General features: G+C 29.1%; 1 protein-coding gene and 1 long non-coding RNA gene across 9 annotated transcripts; both read right to left on the bottom strand.

Moving 5' to 3' along the window:
• Nucleotides 1–5,864: 5,864 nt before the first annotated feature.
• LOC113000474 (uncharacterized) lies at nt 5,865–13,928 on the bottom strand. Of its 8 annotated transcripts, none has more exons than XR_005890015.1 (7): nt 12,329–13,928; nt 12,103–12,183; nt 11,908–12,017; nt 11,711–11,827; nt 11,483–11,616; nt 10,485–10,557; nt 5,865–6,171 (listed from the first exon to the last, which is right to left on the bottom strand). It is a non-coding gene; the product is annotated as an uncharacterized lncRNA (long non-coding RNA). The 8 variants fall into 8 exon arrangements; XR_005890016.1 differs by having other exon boundaries at nt 10,485–10,560; nt 11,516–11,616; XR_003265802.2 differs by having other exon boundaries at nt 11,516–11,616.
• A 1,181-nt stretch (nt 13,929–15,109) lies between these two features.
• LOC100799188 (mini zinc finger protein 2) lies at nt 15,110–16,277 on the bottom strand. Its single transcript, XM_003554397.5, has 2 exons — nt 16,152–16,277; nt 15,110–16,047 (listed from the first exon to the last, which is right to left on the bottom strand). Exon 2 carries the CDS (start codon nt 15,972–15,974, stop codon nt 15,681–15,683), a length of 294 nt encoding a protein of 97 aa, XP_003554445.1. The 5' UTR covers nt 15,975–16,047; nt 16,152–16,277; the 3' UTR covers nt 15,110–15,680.
• Nucleotides 16,278–16,845: the final 568 nt, after the last annotated feature.

Here is a 16,845-nt window from a genome sequence, read left to right as displayed (position 1 = left end):
GCCATAATAATTTTCCTGCTAATTATACATCACAGAATATTTTTCTTCGATCGTTTACTGACATGCATATGGGGGACCCTAATAATTAAGGGTTTTATTTTATTGAAATTCATCGTTCCAAAGAAGATAAAAAGAAGAAAATTAAAAAAAGATCTAAAAGGGTCGTCGGTTCTAGAATGTTTGGGACAACATCGATGCTTAGTCACCAGTTACCATGAACACATCACGATTATTATAAAGTAAGTTATTATTTAATAGGTACATGAACTTCTTTTTGTAGGGTGTTAAGTGGAATTTTAAAAAAGAGTCTCGATATTTATATGGAAAAATATATATATCAAAGTTGAGTTTAATAATTACACATTCTCTTTGTTCAAAAAATAATTACACATTCTCAGCGAATTTTTTTTGTTATTAATAATTTTTAAAATAACTCGTAAGTTAATTGTGGATCATTCTCATATCATCCATGTTTAAAATGCACTTATTTATAAAATTAAAATTTTATATTAAGACAAATATAGTTAGTTATTTATATTCTCCAAATAAAAATGAAAAAATAAATAAATAACGAGAGAATCCAAGCAGAAAAAATAATTTAACCAAATTTTAATTTTTAAGCTAGTTAAATCATTGTCTATTATAGGTTATTGAAAATTGAGACCACTGTTCATGTTTCTACCTGTTTTAAATGTTAATGAATTTTATTTTAATATATTTATTATGTATTTATGCAAAAAAATCAACACTATTATATAAATATTAACCAATTGAATTATTTTATATTAAGTTATTAAAGATAGAATAAAAAATATTTTGCAGTAAATATTTTTAGCTAAGAATACATGTATTTAAATAAAATTTTATATATAATAGGTATGAGCATGTAGTTAGATACACATCTTTGATTCTATTTAAAAAAATTGAATAATATCCCTACTCTTATTTATAGCTAGTCAAAGCAGATATTTTTTCATCAAAGTCAGCAAAGGTTAAGGTGGACATCCTCGGGCTTGGGGTTCTTTATCATACCTAATTGAAGAGTATTTATACAAAAAAAAATTACAAAACATTTTATATATAACATTATTTAAAAATAAATTAATTTTATTTTCTAGTGAATATATGTTTAATAAAATTTATGTTAAAAAGTACAAGCCTATTATCAATAGAATTATTTTATATTAAATTAGTAAAGATAGAGTAAAAAACTTATTTTGTAATAAATATATTAGCTAAAGTTATATGAATTTAAATAAAAATATTATATAATAGGTATGAGGTAGTTAATTAGATGTTCATTCTCATCACGTTTAAGAATTAGGTAATATACTTACACTCAATCAATGTGGTTATTTCTCATCGAAGTCAGGAACGATTTTGGGTTATTTGTCACACTTAGTAAATGATTATTTATTCAATAGATAAAGAATTTTAAAAGTATTCTATTTTCAATATTATTGAAAAATAATTTAAATTTAATTTCATGTAAATATATATAATACATATATTTCAATATATTTATTGTGTATTTATGTAAAATAATTCAACACAATTATATAAATATTAACCAACATAATTATTTTTTGAAAATTATTAAAGATAGAGTAAAAATATTATCATAAATATAGTAGCTAACGATATATGTATTTAAATAAAATATTATACAATAGGTATGTCAAAGTTAATTAGATTTTCATCCTTATTCCTAGGGATGACAATGAGACGGGTTTCCCTATCCCTATCCCCGTCCTCATGAAAGGCAAAATGGATTTGAATTCGAGTTAAAAAAAGATGGAGGTGAAAAAATAGAACCCAATCTCATTTTCGTCGGATTTGGAGAAATCACATAAGATCCATTTCACATTTTCTTTAAAAAATATATTTATTTATATACTAAATCATAAATTAATTTATTAATTACATTTTAATTAAATTAATATATATATATATATATATAATTTAATAAATAATAAATAACATAACCATATTCCAGAATTAAATTATATTTTTAGTTAAATGTAGAATTTTAAATTTTGTTATAATTAGTATTATAATTATAATATTATTTATTTAATAATCAAAATAGTTATTCTATATTTTAATAATTACAAAAAATAAAATATGAAATAATTACATAATTAATAATTACATATAATAATTGAATTATATATAAATATATAACTATATTATTAATAATTATAATAATATATGTAATGGAAAAAATCTGAACACAATTCTAGTCAAAACGAATTTTTCCCATCAAACTTAGGGTGGAGTCAAAGGGGTACTCACTATTAAATTGGATTTTTGTTGTCATGTCTTGTAAATGATACTTGTGGTTTTAAGCATAAAAAACTAAAATTAATATAATTTACGATAACATATAAAACTATTTTTATAATAAAAATATAATTACTAAATTAATTTTAGTACATTTTATATATAATTATGTAAAAATGATGATTAAACTTATTATACACATATTAATTATCAAAATTTTCGTATATAAAATTACTAAACATAAAGACAAAATTTTATTTGTAATAAATATATTAAATAATTAGATATAAATTAATTCTTAGTATAATAATTTCAATTACATAATATAAATATTATTTCACAAAATATTTATTTATGAAATTTTAAAATTATTTTATACGATTTGTAAATAAATGTAATTATTGTTGAGTCTTCCATATGCACTTGTATTAATTACTCGAAAAAGATTATTTTTTTTGCCCACAATGGTGTTGAATATGGTTGTCTTCCATGAATGGTACTTGCAATTTCTATCATAAAAAATTAAAAATAATTTAATTTATGATATTTTATAATAAAAATATATTTAATAAATAAATTTTAATATATTTATTATATATTTATGTAAAAATGTTGGACTGTGTGGTTTACTAAAAGAAAAGTTTTCCATATTACAAGAGGTTTTTCTTCACAGTTTTATGCTCTTTCACAATTTTCCATCGTGGTTGTTTTTGGTATGTGTTTTTCAATAATTTATTGCTCTTGGGACTACTTGTTAAGTCATTAATGGCCTGGGAAAAGCATATTTGTGAGTTCTTGCGATTCAAACAAAATCGCCTTCTCATTAAGGGAGGATCATATATGGCTTAATACCCAGTGCTTTCTTGCAAAGCAAAGAACAACCCTCGCTAAGCGAGGCTTATAATTAGATATAGAGAGTGAAATTTATTTGGATAAGACTATATTCAAACGATAATAAATTCAATACGAATTGCATGGAGAAATTTCATTCACATTCATTTTCGAAGTCTTTATGTAATATTGTTTGTCATATCATGATGGTTAAAAGCTACTATTCATCAATGCCACAACAAAAGACTTGTATATTTACAATTTGAAAGTGTGAAATGAAATAAACTGAACTTATTTGATCTTTTCCAATTTTTATAATCAACTTTCTCTTTTAAAGTAGTGCTTGAAACAATGATGGTGCTAGGTTTCTCTTCATCAAGAGTCAAATCCAAATTCATTTCAACAAGATAGAATTGAATTTATCCTCTCCCTTCAAAGAAATTAAGTCTATTAAAAATTAGAACATATAAAAATTTAAAATACATAACAATAGGTAATGTAAACAACAAAAATTTGGAAAAAATAATGCTTTAAATTACATAATAACAAAATTAAATATATTAAAAAAAACATAAATGCATGCAGATTTTGGGCAATCCTTCAATATATATACCATACTTTACACAATGATACTAATAGAAAATTATATGTTTTGGCAATGATAAATGTACTGATTATAATTATTTATTATCTTTGGACGTTGACTTTGTAAAAAGAAAAATTGAACTGCCGATAGATACAAATTGTCATATATTCACAGACAAGTCATCATCTTCTTCTATATTCCAATTTTCTTTTGAAAACTTTCAACAGTAAACTGTATGCTTCTTCAATAATCCCATATTAATTAGTTGATTCACACACTCAATAATGATTGAATTATAAATTTTAGCAACCTAAACAAAAGCATGTAATTAATGTATCAATATAGTAACAGTTTTGAGTTATAACTCAGGAACATCTTTAATTGTTTCTTTGTGAATTTCTCAATGTCTCAGGTATATTTCACGCATATACCAAGAAGGGAAATTAATGGAGCACAAATTTTGAATTGAGATATAAGATAACACGGGAAGTGGTGTTGGTGTAAATTGTCTAATTCCAAAGGAGTGGCAGACTCAAGGCATGTGAAAGGAAGAAGGAAGAGCCCATTTGTCTAACCGATTAGGGCAAACCATTATACCTCCTGTTGCTGTTCACATGCTCCTTTACTTTGATAGATTCATTAGGGACCATGTGACAGTGTATCGCAGACCCATAAGGTGCCATTAATTTGGTGTCTAAAAAGCACTTTTCAACTCTTGAGAGTTAAGAGAACTTTGACCCTTCCTTGCTTGCACTTTCCAACTCTTGAGAGAACCTTGCAAAGACAACTTGCTTCTTTTCTTGATCCTTTCAATTACGTAATAAGATTGATTTGAATAATAAAAGTGAAGTAAAAAGATTGGCCTAGTTAATTAGAAAAAGATTAAACGTTTTTTTTATATAAAAAAATCTTATATTTTAATTTTTTTAATTGAGCAACTACTGACTAAATGTCATTACCATTTTTTTAATTAGAAAGACTCATTTAAAATTATGAATAAAGTATCGCAACCTATTTAATTGTGTTTTTTGTATATCAATTGGATCCTATAATTTATCTGTATTTTCATTAAGTTTATATAATTTAACAAAAAAACATTAACGGAATGTTTTAACGACTATTACATGATTCGTTTTTTTTTTTAAAAAAAACTTTGTTTAAAAAATGATATTTTTTTTCTGTGTATTAAAAATATTCCTCCACTAATAATCGAAAACTTTTTTTTAAGGTTAGAGAATACTAAAGCGTAGTTTGCTTCCTCTAGCAAATCTTTTTATATGTATAAAGCCTAGAATAGAACCCTTATTAACATATATTTAAAGTATCAATTATTTACGAACAGTGATGAGCTTTGTACAATAACTTGTTTGAAAGTTATAGAACCAAAATTAAACTTAATTTTTGCTCACTAATAACCTTCTATTGATAACACATTTATTAATACTACTAAGGTGTTTGTGGCATATGTTTTTCTCTAATTTCCAACTAAACTGATCTGTTCACAAAAATAAATATAACAAAAATATGAATTGATTTCGTTGGTGGTGTAGTAATTGCTGTATAACATGGAGTACCCCCCACGAGTCAAACAAGAATAAGTATATTGCTGGGATATACCTCATCGATGGTCTGATTGTTTTCTGAACACGTTTCACTTTGCATATTTTGGGTGATTACAGTCATCTGTTATTTAGTAAACGTTCAAACTTGAGTATTTAATATAGTTGTAAATTTAGGATGAAAATTTGATATCACTGGTTAGATTGAAACAATCTTACACAAGTTGATTCACGCGCTTGATGATAATAAAAATCCTGATACATGATAAATTGATTGATTTTTTATATATATAAAAAAACTAATTAAAAATTATACTCATAATAATTTCTAATTGATTTATTGACAGTATAAGTTTTTTTATACTTACTATACATAAAAATTAATCTTCTAGGAACTAATTATCAGCAATAAAAATAAATATGACACTAAAAATAGATAATTTTTTTTTATAAAAATTAAAACCTGAAAAATTGAATTCTGCAAGAATCAAAAACTTATTTAGCCCAATAATTTTTAATAGGAGCCAAAATTAAAGTCAATTAATTTTTAAAAATGAAAAAAAATTAAATTAAGCCTTATTATTTATGTTGACGTCAGATTGTAAATAAAAACAATTTAAAACTATATGGAATAAGATACAATGCGTGGCCCATAAGGAAGGTTAGGGCTCAAACATTATTTTTCTGGTAAAACAATTGGTACATATACTTGACAATTGCTTTTTACACTTCATTGTTTGCTACTGCACTTCCTTAGTTCAAATATCCCAAGAGTGCCCTCCATGGATCCTCTATCTGAAACTGCCACCATGGTTCTTCCCTTTTCCTCCATATCACCATAGTTGCTCCCTTTTATTCTGTTTGAAAGCCTCCACCACCATAGTTGCCCTTCTTGGATCACCATTTGTTGCTCTATGTCGAAGAAGCAAGTTTCAATTTTTTTTCTTCTGAATTTGATTATAATTCTGTATTGTAGAATTCAAAATAGACAAAAAAAACTAAGCACTTCCAAACATGTTATTTTCTAGATTGCCCATTCCCAAATTATATATGCATAATTCTGGAATGAAAAATTCAAAATTACATAATTTTGGATTGCCCATTCCAAAATTACATATATATGGATAATTACAAATAGCTCATTTCAGAATTATGCATACATAATTCCTTAATGGGTAATCTAGAAAACACAAGTGCTCAAACTTTCTCTATTCTGGATTTTTGAATCTGGAATGATAACTAGATTCAGAAAAGAAAATAATAATAAAAAGAAACACAAGATAATTTTGTACATTAGTGTTTTCTATGGGTGCAGGAAGCAAAACATGAGGTGCAAGAAGCAATTTACCATACACTTGACCAAAAACACCAAGGAAAAGGTCAACAAAAAAAAGGGAAAGAAAAAAAACCAAACCCAAGTGAGCTTGCATACCACTTTTGATTATTTAGGCTGAGGGCCATTTCTACGATTCCAGCCATTATTCTACCACAATTGGCTCTCAAATATGAAAAGGGTAAGCACACAGAACAGTGTGAAAAACTTTTATATCCTTAAAAAATTATTTAGTATTACAGTTATTAGATACTAGTATTTTTTAGATAAAGATATAAATTCTGTTAGTATATTCTTTGTTTGTAATTTCATTAATAAGATTATGCAGTCTAAATATATGAATATGCGCACCAGCGTGCACATAAACTCAAAAAAAATTAATCCAGACTATTAAACACTGGTTTGAAATAAAAATTAGAAAATACTTTTTTAAATTGATTTCAATTTTATGTGAACTTTTGATTTAAAATCCAGTTTCGAAACTATTTAACATGCGCTTGACTTTGCTTTCTCGTCATTAACTTGTAAAATGATCAAATATGAAACATTGATTTAACTTTCTAATATGATAGTTATATTTTTTTTTCTATGCAATTTAATTTTAATGTAATATATTAATGGAGCTCTTGATGTTCAAAAAAGTTGGGTTTATGAAACGCTTTCACTAAAATGGATCTTATAGTGAGGATTGGTTTGGTTAAGGTGTGGTTAAAGTTGACAGATTTTTTTTAGTAATTCCCCATTATTTGTCATGTAGCATTATGTTGCTAGTGTACTAATTTAAGAAATTTAAGAATGCATACTTAAAAATTGAAGTTACTTGGAAACTACTCTAAAGTTAAAAATTAACAATAAAAAGTTTTAAAAGTAAATTAGAAGCTTTGATATATAGTTTTCATTTCATTTCATTTTTTAAAAATAAAATAAAAAAGACAAAAAGCGGATAGAGGCTAGAATTGTGAGAGGGATATGAGAGGACAAGTAGAGAAAATAGAGAAATTAGAGAGACAAAAGAGTTGAGAGAGAGAACAAAAGCAACATACATTGAAAAGAGAAAGAGAGAAGAGAAACCAATTTAAAAACTTGTTCATCTAACTTTTTTGAAAGCTATATATTTAATTTCCTTTTCTTCTATACAAATCAAATTATTTAGTTTTCAGTTTTCCCTTTTAAGAAGAGACGCTAAAAGAACCTTGAGCCAAACTAACCCTACTTAATATTGTCATGATCAAAGGGAATACTTTGAGGAGGCAAAGGTGTTAATACTTTTTTTTATCTTAACCCTTCGATTTATAAGAAAATGGATACAGATTAATCCAACATTTAACCAAAAATAAGTAAAGTGTGACAAAAGTTATTTCTGTTAATATTTGAACTCAAATAATACTCGAATGATTCAATTTTAACTTCAATATATTAAACATGTATGTTCAATTACTTGGTTGACAAAGGTGTTAATATGAAATGATGCTAGGTTGTAGTAAGAAAAATTTATTGAAAAGGAGATGAGATTGCTTGGTGAATAAGTCAAATAATATTTGGAGCATAAATTGCTATCAGGTAATAATATGTTAAGAAAAAAACATTGAGGCAACAATTGATAGGGGGTCTATACCATAATTTAGTAAGCGAAATATCATTTGTACAACAAACTTTACAATTAAGAGAGAAAAAGCGATCGAAGAGAAGACAAAATATAACCTGGAACTTTAACATTACCACAAGATAGTAAGAAGTTTAGTTTCTTTAGGTTATTAATTAGTTTCTATAAGCAAAATATCATGTTATCAATTTCTTACAAATATTTGTTGAAAATTTATTCAAACTGACTTATATAAATCTTAAAAATAATTATTCTTTCTAGATAGAGTCGTTCATACCAATAATTGTCACAACATCACACTTCATCACCATTCGACTTCAGATATTTATTTATTAACCAAATGTAGTACTATTGGGTGTCGTTACTAGAAAAATCATCTTCAACTTTGATTCTTGGAGACATTCGACGATGGTTTTGAATCGTCTTTTAAGTCAACATCTTGGAAAGCTAAGACTTTCCATGACGGTTCTCAAAAATCATCTTATAAAGGTATAATTTCTAAGATGGTTTTGTCTTGGAATTTTCTTAGAATGTTTTTTATCAAAAAAAAATTTAAAAACTCAGGTGATTTTTGGAAGAACCGTCTTAGAATTATTATTTTTATAAAAAAAATTTAAAATTGAGAATTCTAAAATGATTTTTTCAAAAACCGCCTTAGAAAGTAAACTTTTTAAGACGGTTGTTAACTTGTTGGTAATTGTAACAATTCGTTTTAAGTACTAAAAGACTCGGAAGTCTGAGTGTCGAATCCATTGGACTTTATTTGTACTTAAAGTGATGCAAATCCAATTATTAAACAATTAGAAGAAGTAGAATAAATAGAGGATTTTAAGTGTGAAAATTGGATTTAGAACAAAAGAAAGAATTAACAACTATTTAAATGCAAAAAGATGAATTCAAAATGTGATAATGTTGGACCTAGCATGCCAAAACTTCTTGTAATGCAATGTTAAAGATTTTCTCTATCTAATGAAATCCATGTTCCTACCCACATCTACTAAAACACTTTATCTTTGGTTTCTTGTACGAAGAACCTAATTTATTTATTTATTTCTCCCAAATTTCTTTGTAAAGATAAAAATAATAAACCACATTAAGATTAGAGATGTAAAAATTGGGCAAAAAAAATATCAATCTATTTCTAACAATGAATTTAAAAAATAACCATTTTTCATTGCATTACCCTCTAAATATTATATAGATGATCAGACCATAATAACAGAAAAGTACAGAGAAGAATAATAGGAATAGAATTGCATTAAATAGATAATAGACAGAGTTACATTACAAGAGTTGGCCTGCCAGACTCCCAACAATGGGGGTTTAGCTTCTCATAATCATGAGAGACTTTATACTTCAGGGGCTAATGTGGATGGAAGAATGAGCTAGATGACTATAGAAAAAGAAGGAGAGGAATGACTAAGAAGGAGAGTTTCCCTATCAAAGGTGCTCAGACTTTGGATTTATTCACTAGAGAGCTCTGAGACTCGATATGTCTTTCCCTTCAGCCTTCTTATTCCTTTTATAGGCCTAAAGTAACTTACTTTTCATGCTGACTGCGCACTTTTGGGCTTAACAAAAATGATGGTTTAATCACGCGCTTAGCGCGACTTTGGGCTTTCTCTTGGGTCTGTCTCTTGCGTTAAGCGAACTGTTCACTTCTTTTAACTTTTTTCAAGGTTTTTTCTTCCCGTTTTTGCATCAATTTTCCTCTAAAGCACTTGAAATCTTCTTCTTTTGACTTATGCTCATAAAAAATTACAAAGATGTTAATTTTTTTCATTATTCCATTAAAAACAATAGTAAAGTGAAGAAATTACAATCATTATTAGTCAAAATTGACTATCAAATTAGCTCAAATTTCACCGTTATCAACAATTTTTTAGAAATTCGCCTTAGAGTGTCTTTTTTAAACAAAAAATTTTTAAAAAATTGAGAATTCTAAGTCAATTTTTTCAAAAATAATCTTAAAATGTAAATTTTCTAAGACGATTTTTTAAAGAATTATTTTAAAATGTCTTTTTTTAATATAATTATATTTTAATTACAATATTTTGACCAATAAATATTTTAAAATGTTTATTAGATTTGTGGCTTCGCAAGAAATATTTTAAAATGCATGACGACAACACGCATAATCTCCAAAGAAGGGTCATAATCATGACCTTTGTTTGAGCGTGAGGAGTACAAAATGCCATTTCTATCTAACCAAACCCCAGCGGCTGTGTCTAATCCTAGTGCAATAAAAAAAATTGTATAAGAAATTCATTGTAGGAATCTCTCACTTACCTTGGTGAAGGGGAAACTCCAGGTGCAAGGGTCCATTCCTATGCATGAGCAGTCCATAGGCATCTGCTATTGGCTGCTAAAGATAAATACCATAAATGCTATTATATTTGACTGAGTAGGCCTAAGATGCAAGATTCAGAAGTCAGAACAAGGATGAATTAATTGATGATAGTAAAGAAAATTATATTGTACGTATTACGCTTTTCATGGCAATAAAAACAATTTGTTATTTATTCTTTAATTTTTAAAAAAAATGCATAATTGAAGTCATTATAATAAGTATAATTTTCATGATTTAAGCATTCAAATTACTAACACGAGTTTGCCACAGGAATAATTTATTCATTTGAATATGCCACAGGGAAAATTAAGAACCAGAACAACTGTCAAAACAATAGTTAAATGAAGAAGACAAATAACAAATGCATGTCAAGGGATTAACTACAAAATGCAGAGACACAACACTTTTCTGGTTTTATAGACTTCACCTAATCCTTTCAACTGATAATCCCAGTTGAGGGAAAGCTAATAAACTTATCAGTCTTATGATACCAAATATGGTTATTTTATGACAGAAAGATGTTGTGGCAATTGGAGGGCATAGTCAGTATGGCAATTCCCTAAAACTTCAAACTAAGTCGTTGCTAGAGCAAAGATAAGGAATAAAAATAAACATTAACAGAAAATCTAACGCGTGTTTGACCTTTACTATTTCAGGATGAAAACAAAATAATGCAAATATGCTTTATGAAACTAGATAGGCTTCATTTTTATCGGGTCATCTGCCTTTATGCTCACTTTTCAATTTGTGCATTAGACAAAAATTTAATGGGTTTAGAATCATAATCTCATTACCAATGTTTCCATTTATAGGATATGTTCTCATTAGATTAAAAGGCCAAGCAGATGGGTATAGTTATATACTTTCTTTTGCACAATAAAATTTCACTTCAAAACAGTACTGTTGCTAAAATTCCAACTCTGTTTATGAGAAATACCCTAAGTTCTTCAAAACAGTAGTGTTTCATTACATGAATTAGGAAAAGCTCGTTTGATGGCAATTTTTGAATAGCACTTGTTTCCCACCGCTTCACCATAGCACGAGCCAGACCTTGCAATTCTCTATTTCTGCCTGCATTAGCTAACAAATAGTATCTATTAGAAAGAAACATTTGCAAACTACAAGACATGAATTTAAGTATTTAACTAGATAGTTTCTTGCATACCAAGGGCAAAGTGGGGTTTCATATCCTGGAACCACAACTGGCAACAAGTCTGCATCAACAGGCAATGGTTGATGGCTTGTCCAATCTTTGAAACGTGGATATCTTAGTCATAGAAGCCTGCTTTCATATCAGAAAGGAAAGGTTTACTAAGTATCATTATTGTTATCACATTCACAAAGAAAGCATAAAAAGGATACCTTGGTCATGATTCCTGAATCAAGCATCCAAGCAGTTGGAATTTTGAACTCTTGATATGAACATTGCAGAATTTCGCAACTTGATTAGCCTCTGTATGCTGCTCTCAGACCTATCACAACCGGAGGATAAGACAGAGTTAGTATCCTCCAAACTATGAACCTGGCATACTTAACATTAAAAGAATAAGGACCAACCCGAATGCACTAGTTTCAAACAAAGTTCTGGCTACATCATCTTCTTCACCACCCTTCATGAAAGTCTTACACTTTCTTTCTCTTCCATGCACACACCCAGAAACATAAACATCAACACCAAAAGCTCTTTCAAGAAAAAAAAAAAAGCTTTTAACATTTGAAGCAGAACCCATTTGAAATCTAACAAAAAAATGCATTTTTTTTAGAAAGAAGAGTAGTAGTTTACCTAGCACTGGGGACCCTAGCAGGGATCTCGACTTGGAACTCATAGGGAAGACTGAGGAAGCTGCAGAGTCACAATTCTCGGCGGCAAGAACCCCCGAGTTATCGCAAAGATTCTTCCTCGATGTAGGGGTGTTAAAAAAAATTGGTTCGGATTAAACAAGATTGTAACCAAACCTAAACTGAATCGGTTTTTCCCGAACTAGTTCAAGAAAAAATAAATGCATTATTTTAGAAAACCAATTCAGTTAGCTGAATTGTTTCTACAAATCCAATTTGGTTAACCGAACTAATTTTTATTTAAATATTTTTTTATTTGAAAAAAATAATTCAAAAACTAATTTGAAAACCAGTTCGAACCTGGTTCGACTCTTAGAACTAGTTTAAAACTGGTTAAAAACTAGTTCAGTTCAAAATTAGTTTTTTAAAACCAGTTCGATTTTAAACGAGTTTCTAAATTAGTTTGACTATTTGGATATAAAATCGAACTGATTAAAATAGTTTGAAACCAATTCGAATGGGTTTTTTTTAGCAAACTAGTCTTTGCACACCCAAACCTGGATGAGAGGCTGAGGGCGAGGATCTTGGTGGTGGGGCTGATGTGGCGGAGTTGGTAATCATGGAGAAGACAGAGCTCGGCAAGTGTCTTCTCCATCTCGTGGACGGTGCAAGTGCAGTAGAGGAGCTTGAGCGAGGAATGGGGCTTCGAAAGGATGTAGCTTGTGATCAATGAGAGGAGTGTGATGGTTTTCCCTGTGCCGGTGGGCATTTTCAGGAGGCAGTGGCCCTTAGCGTCAAGGAGAAGGTGAAGAGAGGGCATTGGGAAGAGGTCAGAGGGCATTGGGAAGAGGAGAACAAGAAGACAACGAGTGAGACAAGACGAATGACCGCACGATCAAATTTAAAATTGTCCAAATTCAAAGATGGAAATCATCTTAGTTTTACACTATTCAAATACTGTTTTGCGAATATTATCTTTGAAATGTTGACAATATTTACAAAATTGTTATTGTCCCCCAAACAATGACAGTCTTTCGACAACCAACTTTAAATACGCTTCGTAAAAAAATTTTTTTAGTAGTGTGTATGCACAAATTATTCTATGTAAGTTAGAATGTTGGCGCAATCAAACATGCAAATATAGGAAAGCAAATAGACATAGCATTAATTTCTAACTTTGCTCAACAATTTAAACATTCCATTATCTTAGTAATATATTGTATTATTTCATATATGTAGCTAGCTCGGGACTACTTGGTCTGATTGGAATATTTTCGGAATAGACATGTACCTGATTCAGTATTAACGTATACCTGAAACTTTGTTTCCTTCCATGCTCAATGCCTAACTTGACCCCTTATGCTTGCGCCACCTCACATGGAAAATAATATCTATGCATACCAAAGTAGTACTTTGCTATCTCCTTTTATTAAAGCTAGCTATAAGGTACAATAAGTGTCTTCTAAACATTCCCCTCTGCACATTCTACATGTTAATTTTAGTTAACATCCACTTTGTTGAATGATAACAACAAGTAGTAGTGTTATTGTGACTTTCAATTCCAGTAGTGTTACATGAAATTGTCTATCATCAGGTATGCACGATTCTATTCTCATAATGATCATTAGTTTACTTCTACACTACTTGCATTCAGGGTTTACTCATTCATATGTTATATCAATTATAGGAACACACAAACACACACGTACGATTAGGAAGCTTCTTTTTTTCTTTCTTTATGTGTTTTTTTTTGGTATACACGGTTAGGCAGCTAATCTCAATGTTTCTAGTAAAAAAATATCTTAATGTTTTTGTTGCTTTTATTTCGATTTAATATGGTTCATGATTGAACATTATCTGTTGTCTACATAAACATGTCTAAGCAGAGAGATAAAACTGAATTACAAATCATATTTAATGTGTTCACTTTTTTTTATCAGCTTTAGGTGTTTATCTTTGATATGTTTTTTAATGTTGAATTAGTAGAAATTTATACTTAAAATATCTTTAATTTTTTTTACAATATTTATTACAATAAAGAGAGAGATAACAATAGAAAAAGAGTAAAATGTGAGATAAGATTAATGGTGTAACTTAGAACGATAAAATTAAAAAAAAAAAAAAAGAGTTGTGGAAAAGTGTTGTATACGTGTTTTTAACCCTATATTTAATTTTTTGACCCCAGCTAGTTTGATCTAGCTTAAATAAACTTTTAATGAGTAGTTAATGAAACTTTTTTATTTCAACAACCAACATGATTAGACATGTGGACCGTGAAACTATTCAAAGTGGTCTCAAACGACACTAGCTAGTGGATTGGAGATTTATTTGTGATAATTGTTGTAGAGCTTAGCAAAGCCAGATAGTGCCTTTTAAGGGATTAGGGAAGAGTGAAACAGGTAAGGGAATTGTTGTTATCGTCATAATAAAATTTTACATAGCATATAAATGCAACATTTTTGTATAACGGCTTTAATTGCTACTTTGTTACACACGACACATAGTATCACACTAGGGAAACTGGCATGCATGATATATAGTAAAAGTGATGTTGAATTCCTGAACACTGTCTTGATCATGGAAGGAAATTTAATTCAGTGAAAACAATATACCAAAACTGAAAAAGGAGAAAAAAATGGAAAGAGAGGGCAAAGCAAAGTGGGGTTTGGTATAGTGTGGAATCCTCGAATGATATGATCTGGAATCGAATCAAAATCAGCATGCCACGAAAAGACAAAGAAATCAATTAAAGAAGGCAAAACCAAAACCAATTTTCCTCATCAAATTTCAAACTGAACCAACTGCTTCATCGAGTAGCTATAGCCACAAAGCAAAATCCATAACACAACTTAATTACAAACACAAGCTCATAAATAAACAAAGCAACAACAAAAGACTAGTTTAATTAACCGAGTAACTACTTACATGTTTGGAAACATGATTTCTGATAAGTAAATTAAATACTTTTTCTTTTGACAGAAACCAAGTAATTATTTCTTCAAAAACAAGTTTAAACCAAACATGTAAGAAGAGAAGATGATCAAAATAAACTTTGCACACTCATCATCACAAAAACAATTTGTGATTGCACTTTTCTCTTAATTACAAACATCAACCTAAAATTCATCACATACATTACCACTCTAGAATTACTATATATAATAGTTCTAGAATATTCATTAATTCGATCATACTAGTTCAGCAGTATGTTTAATTAATTAAAACCCCAATTCTTAATTAATTAACAAGCAGAAAAAGCAAATTCCACAAAATATATTATAAGGGATATGGAGTAGCTAGCAGCATGATTGTTGAGGTATAAACATGATGAAATATCTCTCTCTCTCTCTCTCTGATCAAGTTCCATTGGAGGTAGGCGAGGAGCACTCACTCACCACTTCAGCTTCCTGTCTCTTGTGGAAGTTCCTGTGGCAGCCACACGCGGCACAAGTGAGAGCAGCACTTGTTCCTTCTCCGCCGCCGCTGCCGCCGCCGCTGCCACTGCCACTTGCCATGAACTCCCTGCAGCCATCAACAGCATACCCTCCCACATTCGCGGCGTGATTCTTCTGGCACTCGCCGTATTTCACCGCCCTAACGCCACTCCTCTGAGGCTCCTCTCTTCTCACAACCACTTGGCGCTTCCTCATGATGATGTTACTCTCACAGTAGTAGAAGTACTAGCTCTACTAGCTAGTACCCTTTCAAATTATTCTTCAAACCCTGCAAAGATTGCATATCATGAATTGAAATCAGAAACTGAAAGAAATAAAGCAATCAGAGGAGGAAGAGAGAGTGAGGGAGAGAAGGGTGAGAGTATGACTTACTTGTTGCAATGGATATGCAGAGCCCTAACCCTAGGGTGTGTATTTATAAAAGATGAAGTTCATCTCCTCTATCAATAAATTTTAACAACTGGGACCTACTCATAAGTTTTAATACCTATGATATCTTTCTCTTTAGTGTATCTACTATATATTCAATCATGTAATAATTAATTAATGAAGGTTTTGGTTGATATAGAAATTAAATATCACTCTAGAGGATAAAAAAATATTTTTTCAAAGAGTTTAATTTCTATATATTTTTCATGTAATTTTTTTTACAGTAAATTAGTAAGAAATATAATAGTTATAATTTTAAAAGTAATTAATTTATACAAACGAACAAATTTATTATATGTGTATGTGCTATTTACTTTTATTCCTATGTACTTTTAAGAGTAAGGAATTACTTTAATTGTAATATGAAAAATATAATTGAAGTAGAAGACGATTATACAAAGTGGAATAAATTTCATTGATATCAGGTAGGACATCTTGTTTTTTATTTACTCTAGAAGGACTCTCCGGAAAAATTAGTCAAATAGGTTTGACAAATTTGCTACATAATGAAAGTAATTTTAATTTTTAGGGAGGCGTACGTCATGCGTTCTAGTTAGGCTATTGGATTTAATTAAGATTAGGTCTTGACCGTGAATTTTTCGCTACAATTATTAGTTCTAACCAGTATGTTATTTTT

The sequence above is a fragment of the Glycine max genome, chromosome 19, assembly GCF_000004515.6.
Source record: "Glycine max cultivar Williams 82 chromosome 19, Glycine_max_v4.0, whole genome shotgun sequence".
In the NCBI taxonomy this organism is placed as follows: Eukaryota; Viridiplantae; Streptophyta; class Magnoliopsida; order Fabales; family Fabaceae; genus Glycine; species Glycine max.
Note: the sequence above shows the minus strand (reverse complement) of the source record. Positions and strands in the feature narration are given on the sequence as shown.

Coding starts and splice junctions, on each gene's coding strand:
- LOC100799188 (XM_003554397.5), bottom strand. CDS start 15,974: ATGAGGAAGCGCCAAGTGGTTGTGAGAAGAGAGGAGCCTCAGAGGAGT.